Source organism: Gossypium hirsutum, chromosome D12, assembly GCF_007990345.1.
Source record: "Gossypium hirsutum isolate 1008001.06 chromosome D12, Gossypium_hirsutum_v2.1, whole genome shotgun sequence".
NCBI classification, from domain to species: Eukaryota; Viridiplantae; Streptophyta; class Magnoliopsida; order Malvales; family Malvaceae; genus Gossypium; species Gossypium hirsutum.
Window position 1 is genome coordinate 42,837,438 of NC_053448.1, and position 11,135 is coordinate 42,848,572.

At 36.7% G+C, this 11,135-nt stretch overlaps 1 protein-coding gene across 1 annotated transcript; it reads right to left on the reverse strand.

Annotated features, from left to right (window-relative positions):
- Window positions 1–212: 212 nt before the first annotated feature.
- Window positions 213–6,437, reverse strand: LOC107945986 (protein translocase subunit SecA, chloroplastic). The gene is made up of 19 exons (XM_016880161.2): window positions 5,817–6,437; window positions 5,586–5,658; window positions 5,092–5,298; window positions 4,813–4,916; window positions 4,527–4,706; window positions 3,987–4,205; window positions 3,760–3,873; window positions 3,552–3,665; window positions 3,219–3,386; window positions 2,858–3,033; window positions 2,664–2,730; window positions 2,439–2,585; window positions 2,113–2,277; window positions 1,869–1,970; window positions 1,534–1,785; window positions 1,365–1,432; window positions 976–1,093; window positions 613–852; window positions 213–532 (listed from the first exon to the last, which is right to left on the reverse strand). The coding sequence occupies exons 1-19, from the start codon at window positions 6,246–6,248 to the stop codon at window positions 401–403; spliced, it is 3,078 nt and encodes a 1,025-aa protein (XP_016735650.1). The 5' UTR covers window positions 6,249–6,437; the 3' UTR covers window positions 213–400.
- Window positions 6,438–11,135: the final 4,698 nt, after the last annotated feature.

Genomic DNA, 11,135 nt, shown 5'->3' on the forward strand with positions numbered 1-11,135 from the left:
TAAATTTTAAAATTTTAAATCTGACCGAACACTAACCCTTAAATCCATTAAGCCCTGTTATTTCTAAAACCTGTATATTATCACATATAATTATTTATACATATTACAAAAAATACAATTAATATCATTACATCAAATTTCGACAAAGTTTGTATTTGAAGACATCAATTATTATACTGTACAAACTTCTCTGAAATATTACATAATCAATCTGTAGCAAAAAAATGTTGGATTTTTATGTAATTTTCCAAGGTTCAATAAACTGGACATGTTTCTTTCCCTTTTGAAAATTGAAAAATCTATACAAATCTAATCTTTACTCAATTATATAGGACTGCAACAAAACAGCACTTATAATAATCTCTCACTTTCCCTCTAAGAAAATGATACAAGGAGAACACTAGGCACTGGCAGTTGATGAAGATGATTCTACTGCACCAACCGGGTCGGGTTTTTTATTACCGCTTCTACCATTTGTAACTACTTTGTCTGACCTATCATCTTCATCTTTCTTTACCATCACCGGTTTGAACTGTGACCAGAAAAAAGACCGAGTAAGCTTGAGATGCTTATGCGATGGTGGATAAACCATATAACAAGTTTTGTTCATACCTGATATATCGAATATATTACGTTTCGTCGTATCTGTGCCATCATATCCAAGAAAAGGTTGTACCCTTCGAGCTTATATTCGATTAGTGGATCGCGTTGAGCATATCCGCGTAAGCCTACAGCTTGTTGTACAAACTTAAGGGCTTGTAAATGTTCTTTCCACAGACGGTCGATATTGCTTAAGATTAAGAATCTTTCGGCTTCTTTCATTAACCCTTCTGCTTGCTTCTCCACCATATCCTAAATCCAAAACTATGTGAGAAAATATGCTCGAATCTTTGTGTAGGCACAAAATAAATGGAAAAAAAAAAGTTAAAGCAATCAAGAAGGCTTAGATTTGTTTAATATGGTTGATATACTGACCCTTTTCTGCAAATATGCTTCTCGACCACGACGGCGAAGGTAATCCTGTAACTCCTCATAACTTGAACACTCACTCCTCAACAAATCTGGGGTCAAATCATTTAACAAGTAGCAGTACCTTGAAATTTTTGCAGTATGTATAGAAAAGTTAGTATGTTTCTGCATAAAGCATGAGGAAGAACTGGTATACAAATATGATGAACAGGATCCTAAATCCTTCAGGGCAAGTATTGTATTTCAAAGTGCATGAGAGTGAATACTAGTTCCGAAACTCAAAAAATGATGTAGGATAGAAAGATAGTTGCAATTAGACAGAATTCCAGTGACAATCCTGTCGAGTATTTGACCATTTTCGAACATCAAACATAGAGAATAAAGTCGACTCTTACTGTTGAACTTTGGCAATGAGCTTTTCAAGATCCCAGCTTTCTTTTGGAGCATCTGAACCAATATTTGCCTATTTATCATAAAAATAAAAATAAATAAATACCCCGAGACTGATTAGAACCTGGATAGACATAAATGAGAGTGCTAGCCAAAAAGGTCATAAATCTTCACCTCTAAGATGTCATCCATTGTCAATTCAGCATATTCAATAATAAGAGATTGGAGATTGTCTGACATGAGGGCTCGTCTTCTCTCTGTATAGACACGGTCTCTTTGACTGTTTAAGACCTCATCATATTCGAACAACTGTTTACGAATGTCGAAAAAGTAGTTTTCCACTTTCCGCTGAGCTTCATCAAGTGCTTTAGTCAACATCTTGGATTCAATCGGTAGGTCTTCAACTCTGAAAGCTCTCATCAAACCCTTCAAGTATTTGCCAGAAAAAGTTTTAACAAGCACATCGATTAGCAAACTGAAAATCGGAAAAATGCAACCACAGAGCAAACCTGAATTCTATCCCCTCCGAAAATACGGAAGATATTATCTTCAAGACTTAGAAAAAAGCGAGAACTTCCGGGATCCCCTTGCCTGCCACTCCTTCCACGAAGCTGCATGGACATAAAATGCAATCTAAAATTCAATACAATAGACACTACAGAAGCATATTTCATGTATTCTGAATTAATCAGGATTCTTCTGTTTCTTTTTGAAACAAGGAATAAAAATTTTATAAATGTATTTCGAATTAACCTGATTGTCTATTCGTCGTGACTCATGACGTTCTGTCCCCACCACATGAAGCCCACCAGCTGCCACAACCTGTTTCCTCTCTTCCTCAGTGTAGGCCTTATATTCCTTTACAATTTCTAAAAAAGCACTTCGTAGCTTGGCTATAACTTCATCTTGAGCAGGTCCCTGTAAATACAAAACTACAATGACTACTGTTTTATAGCGTATCTGACAAATACTATTTGGTAGCATATCAATGGATTCAATGATTCTTAACAGGTACAAGGAGGTTAAAGGTGAACATGTTGGATAATATGCAAAGTAAACTCTTGCCGTATGTAGTACACCTTTTCACAAGAATAAGACAGCAGCTCCTCAGCTTCAAGTTCACTTAAAGATTTCTTGCCCCAAGTGTTGACAGACAACTCTACAGCTTCCTCGGCTAACTTGGTGTTCTTGTCAGATAGCTTGCACGGAAATAACTTCTCATTCACCTGGAATAGCAACCCTAATCTAAATTAAATTCATCTACCAATACCAAAATATTTTCATATTGAAAATGAGCATAAAACCTTCCATGTCTTCATTGGAGGAGGTTTCTTCACTGATACAAAGACTCCTCCAGCTGGTTTGACAACTCTGCAACATTTACACACTTTAAATGTCAATGTAGACCAGTTCCCATGATGCAAATAGCCACTGTGAGGCTGCGATAACTTACAAACTATTGCAAGTAAAACTAAATTAGTGAATATCAAATATTAACCTTGGCATTAGCATCTCGCGAAGCTTCAGCCTGGCCATAAATTCTGCATTGCCACCTAGGATGATGTCTGTTCCACGGCCAGCCATATTGGTAGCAATAGTCACTGCCCCTAGACGACCACTCTGTGCTACAATCTCTGCTTCTCTCTCCACATTCTCCGGTTTTGCATTGAGAACCTTTAACAAATAATTTATTAATATCTCACACAAATACATTTAGTAGCATCGTTGTGCTTGACTTTCTTTTCCTCAAAGCACAAGACGAAGTTATACATCTTTATACAAAGAAGACTTAAATAAGCACATTTCAGCCATAATTCTTCGTTTCTAACATTGAATCAATAACTTAAAAAAGGGCTTACCTCATGGGGGATCCCAGCTTGCTGCAATTGCTCCGACAATGAGTCACTTTGCTCAACACTTGTTGTGCCAACAAGCACTGGACGGCCTGTCTTGTTCATTCTAGAAATTTCTACAACAACTGCCCTCCATTTTCCATTAGTTGCCCGGAACACTACATCAGACTCATCCTGAGAAGACATTAAACAGCAAAGGGATTAGGATAACATCTTAAATATAACAGATTTCTGAGATTAGGATCAAAATGACAATAATCTTAGTTCTCACCATCAGCAAATTAAAACCTGCAGTACAAATGAAAAATATAAGATCATGGAAGGCAAGCTAGAACTAACCTTTCTTATCATGGGCTTATTTGTGGGGACAATAGTAACTTTAAGCTTGTATATGCTCTCAAATTCTGTGCTTTCAGTTGCTGCAGTGCCAGTCATTCCACAAAGTTTAGGAAACTGTAGAGCAAATGTATCGGCATTGGGAAGTTGAATTAATATAAATTTCCAAAAAGAGTTTCACCAAACTACTCGAGAGAAGAAAATCTCCAACCTGGAGGAAAAAGTTCTGGTAACTGATTGATGCTAGAGTTATAGTTTCATTTTGAATAGGTAAACCCTCTTTCGCTTCAACTGCTTGGTGAAGTCCATCACTCCATCTTCTCCCCTGATGGAAACATTAGTAATATTATATATAACTATTTGTCCTAATTAATCTCATATCTTACCTAAAATTTTTTATTCACTTGTAAGTGATATCATCAGTTAACCATAATTTACCTGCATAACTCGACCAGTAAACTCATCTACGATAAGCACCTCCTTGCCCCGGATAATATAATTTACATCTTTAAGAAACAATTCCTTCGCTTTAATAGCATTCAAAAGATATGATGCCCATTGTTCCCGTGGATCATACAAATCTTTTACATCCAAAATTTCTTCAGCATCTTCATAACCCTGTTCTGAAAGTAGAACAGTTTTCTGCTTCTCATCCACCTGCATAAACAGCCTTCTTATTTAAGCAGACTTTTAAAAGTCCTGATCTTTCATGTACTTGGATCTATGTTGACAGTGACTCTTAATAGGCTAACTTTTATTCATGTTTAAATGCACCAAAATAATATCATCATCGTACCTATATATTCACACGAATTATTCAAGGAGGCCCCAACTCAATATTCTAAGTACTATTCTAGCAGCCTTTTTTGATGTAACAACCAAATTAAGGAGACCACCTGATAGAACTTACAACTCTAGTAACTAGATTGTGTTAATTTTTAGAAGAAAAAGAAAGACAATAGAGTTAAGCAGCCTCACAGTATAATGTACATCTCGCTCAAAGGCAGCAGCGATTTTTGCTGCTTTGTAATATGCATCACTAGGTTTTTCAGCAGTTCCAGATATGATGAGTGGCGTTCTTGCTTCATCAATAAGGATAGAATCAACCTCATCTATGATACAATAATTGAAATCCCTCAAAACAAGCTCCTCAGCACTCTGCTTACAATAAAAAGTTCAGTCAGTTAAGTAGAAATGCTATAATGTCTTGATTGAATCGAAGCAACAAAAAACAAAGCCAGCGTATAAGGCAAGAATTACTTTCCGTGGCAAGATTATCTCTCAAGTAGTCAAAACCTAGCTCACTATTGGTGACATAAGTAATATCACACAAGTAGTTTTCCCTTCTCTGTTCACTTGTCATATTCTCTGGTAAAAAAGAAATAATAAGTAGTTAGCTATAATGATTATTAAAGTTATAAATCAGCATGCAGCTCGAATTGATGAGGTCTGATTGACCTAATCTCGAGCTTATGACAACTGCTTTAGTAAAATGTAGTGTGAAGTTAAATATACATTCAAACAAGTAAAGAACAAGACCTACGTTGAATTAGGCCAACCTTCAACCCTAGAAAGCGAGGAACTTGACCAACCCACTCGCAATCTCGTCTAGCCAGATAATCGTTGACAGTAACCACATGAACTCCTTTTCCACTTAATGCATTCAAATAAGCTGGTAAAATAGCAACAAGTGTTTTCCCTTCTCCAGTCCTCATTTCAGCTATTTCTCCCTTATGAAGAACCATGCCACCTACAGGACCAAAGTTCAGGTACCTCAAGGAACTTCCATTACAAGAATTCACAAAATATTTCCATAACCAGGTAGTGAAAAACTCAAGACTATAATTCACACATTGAAGTGGCCACTGATCAATGACAAAGAAACATTGGGCTGATCCTAAAAGCAGTCCTAGTAACATTTTCATCTCTAGATTACTGCCGATCACTGTGCAACTAAAGGTTTTTTTTTGTAGCAACCAGCAATAAGCATCAAATATCAATTTCGACAAGGAGATAGATATGAACATGAGACTTTACCTATTAGTTGGACATCAAAAGGACGAAGTCCAAGGACCCTCTTGGAGGCTTCTCTTACAACAGCAAACGCCTCCTGCAACAAACAAAAACCACAAGTACAAAGTTGGATGTCATGTTGTAATAGAACATGTTGGGGTAATAAGAGGTAATAAGATACCTTAAGCTCCTTCTCTTTGTTTTAACAAACTATTAGCATCCCAAATCTATACCATAGAAATGATTTAAACTTACAGGCAAAAGAGAATCCAAAGATTCGCCTTGAGAGGCACGTTCCTTCAAAGCAAAAGTCTTTTCCTTCAGCTCAGTATCAGACAATGCAGCCATGGTGGGTTCCAACTTATTAACAGTCGTAACAGTCGCAGCATATTGCTGCCTAGTGGACTCTCCTGTATCATTCCCTTTAAAAATTCCACCTAAAAGACCCCCTAATGAAGCTGTAACACCCACCCTTTTCTTCCTCCTAGTTCCCAATCTGGGTGTTTTGGCTCCAATTTGGACCACTCTAAGGGACTTCCCACTCAAGAACGAAGAACCCACATGGGGAATTGAAGGGTAGGTTTTGTTTCTGTAGTTGAAGATGAAATTGGAAGTAAATGGTGAAACAGAAAGAGAGTGATGGTGGTTTACCAAGGTGGAGTCGAATATGGGTGCTGCTGTGGCCATTTTCGAGGAGAGATGGGGCAGAGGGGATGCTTATGGCTTTACGTATCGTTTAAGTCGTTAACCGATGATGAAAGAGAGAAGGGGTTTGGAGGGGATAAGGTGAAGGAGTGAGGGAGAAAATCTAGTTATTGAAACCTATGGTTAACATGTGGCGTTTGCGTGCCACCCCTACCAGCCCCAACAGCAACAGTGACAGTTTCGGACTGCCATATTCGGGCTGCTTTATATAAGTATGCTGAAAAAAAAAACATTTGAGAAATTAAGCTGATTTTTAAAAAGAATATTTATCTAAACTGTTTTTTTAAGTAATGATTGATTTTACAATAGTGTCATGGAACTGAGTGACCTATAAATTTTATCTGCCATGTAAGCATGGAGTTATCACCCAAGAAGTCGGATTACGTTGCAACTTAAGATCCCAATTGACGATGATTATACGGTTTGGGATTGAAGTGTAACTAGGGCTTTAAATTTACAAAGATTATGTTGTCAATGGATAAAGCATAAATAGGGCCCTAGTTGATAGTGGTTATGCGTGCACGACAACCAGTTTTTCCACATCAGAGGAGGATGCTTTATAAAACTCAAACAGACGTACGAGGAAAAAACGCAGTGGCCTTTTAGTATAATCAAGTATTTCGTTTTATCCATATCCATCAAAGGCGGTAACCCCATTATTATAGCATGTGATGTAATTGGAGTGTAACATATTTTACTAACAGAGTCGTCACTGTCTTTGGTGGACATGGACAACACGAATTACTTGATTATGCTGGAAGGCCCCTGTATTTTTCTTCCTCACACTTTTGTGTGGGTTTTATAAAGCACGTTCCTCTAACGAGAAGAAACTGGTTGTTGTGCCCGCATAACCACCGTCAAGTAGGGCTCCAATTATGCTCCATCCTTTGATAGCATAACTTTTGTAAACTTAAAGCCTTAGTTACAATTAAATCCGAGATGATATAATCACCGTCAACTTGGACCTCGAATTGCAAAGCGATCCCAATTTCATAGGTGATGGCGCCATACTCATATGGCAAGTACAATTTGTAGGTTACCGAGCTCCATGATATCACCGTGAACTCAAATACAACTTAAAACTATGATCATGTCTCCTTCAAAGCGAGAGAGTAATAAATCTTTAAACCCAAAATTTTCAACACACAAGAAAAAAAAACAATTTAGAGGAGACTAAGATGTAGGTGAGTAAGGGATGAAGAATGAGCATTTATATAAGGGATGGAACAGGGTATAAAGGGAAAAAATTATCCCGAGAATATCAGGTTGTAGGGACTCAGAAGCAATCAAGTTGGGCTAGTTGAAATGGCCAGAGAGAAAACACTCCCTGCAAGGGGCGTAATGCTTCCTATAGGACGCATTTTCCACTAAAATATCAAACATGTGGCTGAAAAACGCGTCCTGGAGGAAATGTTTTCACTGCCATGTTAGATGAAAACTCCCCTACAAGGAACGTTTTCTCTCTGAACATTTTAACCAAGCCAACTTGATTACTTCTAAGCCTCTGCAACTTGGGATTTCCAGGATAAACTTGATTGGAGAAAATGTAGAAATCGCGAACTCAATTGCTTTAGTGTGTCCACATAACTCGGGAGCATTGAAGATCAGAGCTAATGATTATATGGTAACTCATACAGTGAAAACACTAACTTATTCGTTTATTCATTAAATTTTCTGTAAAGTGTAAATTAATATTAATTATTGAAGTAAGATATATTACAATACGCAAGTCAAAGTTTTAATATTTTTCTGAACCTTCTAAGCAATTCTTTGCTTTCTGAAAATATTATACTTAACAAATAGATAGAGAAAACTTAAATGAAAAAGTACCATAAAAAATTACAAATTTGAAACTCACAATATGATTGTGTACAAAGAATACCAATTTAATAAATTCGTTTCGTGTATTATAAATAAGTGTACATTTGGAATGCAAAACAAAGTATCCAATTTGAGTCGACAATTGCGAGGATGACCCACCTCGGTAGAACAATGATGTTAGGGGTGTTTGCAAGACTATCATTGGATGACTATATGATGTCACATAGGCCGATTGCGAATAAATGGTGAGAATTGTTAGGGATACCAAATGCATCAGTGTTGTTGGTGGGATTGGCATGTAATATGATACGGTGGGTGGTGGTCGTGTAAATATATCCCTATAGAAAGTGTTGATGTAGAGAATGATTGTGTGTGTTGTGATGCTTGTATAAAATAAACGGGTGTTGAATGTGTTGATGCAGGGAATGATTGTGCGTGTTGTGGTGCTTATGTAAAATAAACCGGAGCTGAATGTGTAGATGCGGGGAATGAGTGTATGGGGGGGTGGGTGTATGTGTGTTGTGACGCTTGTGTTAAAAAAAACAAGGATAGAACCAAAAATAAATTAACCATACTGATTGGGAGATTGCACGACAATCAGGTCCTCCGGACAGATGTTGATCCCCCTGCGACATCTTCTCCCAACCTAAGATTGATGGACCCTTATCTTGGCCTCCTACTACGATGTTGCCTACTCCTCTCTAAAGTCGACAATAGATACGGCTTGCAATTATGCCTGAACCAATCCATGTAATCTGGAGATGTCGCCAACTCCGGTATGAGAAATGGTTCACGCGTTAGCAAGTAATCGTACCTACGCTGCCAAATCTCAATATACTTCTTGTGGAATGGTGGCTAATTTTCCTCGAGTCTCCCCCACATGTTGATCTTATGCAGATCACCGAGGTCTTCGGGTGGCGGCGGAATACATTGCGTACACCTGAACTGTCGCATCACTTGATCGGATTTGTGCATCTCAATTATTGCAAAAATGATCAATGGCACTTTTATGTGCCAGTGTTGCGATTAGCCAATAATTCGACTGGGACGCATTCTTGAATCCTCAGATCCACATATGACATCCATACAAACTACAGTACGAATTTATAAATTTTAGCACGTGCCTAATATTTAATTTCAAATGCTGGAATAAAAAACTGATAACTTTGAAATTCATAAACTAACCTCCTCTTTGGTTTATTGATCTAAAGCTAGTCAGATATCCTCGAGCTTGATCGGTATATCACTGTGTCTCGCGGGGTTGCTCCACCTATTCAAATAATATGTTATTTTAAAATTACAACAATAAAAAATAAAAACGGTAATGATATTATGAAATGAATTTTACTATACTACGAGTAAGAATTTGTAGGGGAGTTCCACTCGGGGGCGTAAAAATAGTAGTCGATACTATGCACACGATTGAAGAAGGAGCATGCAACTGCCAAATTTAACTTTTTCGAGTATCGTTGTTCAACACATTTCTCGATATAATGTCGCTAGCACCGGTGATCCCCAACTAAGTTGTCCCGCTTATTTCAAGTCGACTAGTAGTAGTAGCCACCTTAAATGTACCAGATTGCAAGATTTATCTGGCATTAGTAAACCCCCGATCAACCTCAAGATGAATGCGCATGCAAATTGTTCTTTTTCAACGTCATTCGCAGAAGCCTCGATAGTTTGGAAGTTGTCCTCCAACCATCTCATCTCGATTCGGCTACCCCTAAACTTGTTCGACACATTTCCTAGTAGTTACTTGCATGTTGCACTCCAATTGACACTAATAACTGGCCCCGTAACAACTTCCCCATCGACCGATAGACCGAGTTGTAAACTAAAGTCCTCGAGCGTGATTGTACACTCACCGCAAAGAAGATGGAATGTGTGTCTCTGGTCTCATCTTTCAACTAAAGCACTGATAAGTGGGGGATCCAATTTAGTCCCCCTAAGCATGTGAGGCACGTATAAAAATCATGCATCTCACAAGTGTCCATAAATAACATCCGGTGCACTTTCGCTTAAATTGTTTATGTACGTCTCCAAAATATGATCTTCGACAGAGTATATAAACATAAAAAATTAATAATCTAAACAACATAATAATTAACTATTTAAAATTAAATAATTTAATAATATTTTTTTACCATTTGTAATTGAATGCCGAAGATATACTTGTCATACAAACGAATAAGCTGATTTGCCATTTAAAAATTATAACGAATAAAATAAAATCGAAGAGAATAAAACTCAAAAAAAGAGTTAAAATAATTGAGGATTGGAAATTGGAAATTGAAACTTGAGGATTGAAAATATAGGATGGAAGAATGAGTATCGAGTATTTGGTTGAAAAGAATAGAGTTTGGAGAGGTTTATATAGGAAATTTTATGATTGTTGGAGCCCTTATAGTCGTTGGAAAAATTACTGTTGAAAGGAAAATGCGTCCTACAGAGCGCGTTTTTACTGATGTGGTAGTGAAAAGGCGCCCTGTAGGACGCGTTTTCCTTTCTCTATAAAAAACATCGTAGATTAGTAAATTTTTAGAAAATCAGCATAGTTTATAAAAAAAAAAAGAAATTTCAACATATTTAGATAAATCTGCCGCCATATTCGCTTATTATTATTATTATTATTTGGCATAACCACTTATTTGGCCCTCCAATTTTACAAAAAGAAAAAAGAAATTATTTTAGCCTCTCATTTAATTTGCTTTTGTATTTTTTTAGCTCTTAAACTTGCATTATTTGTCAAAATAAATGAAAAAGCTAACATATGTTAGCTTTGTTGACCGTCACATGCCAATACATGTTAGCAATTAATTAAATTTTTAAATACTAAAAAATATTTTTATACTTTTTTAATGATTTTTATTTTTTTAAAAATAATTTTTACAATTTTTTATTTTTTTTAAATTAAAAAAAATTAATTGATTGCTTATGTGATATCCACGTGTATGCCTCAGCAAAGTTAACAAAAATTAACTTTTCCATCTATTTTGGGTGTCTAAAAGAGGTGAAAATTTACATGGGGGCTAAAATAACAACCCTTTT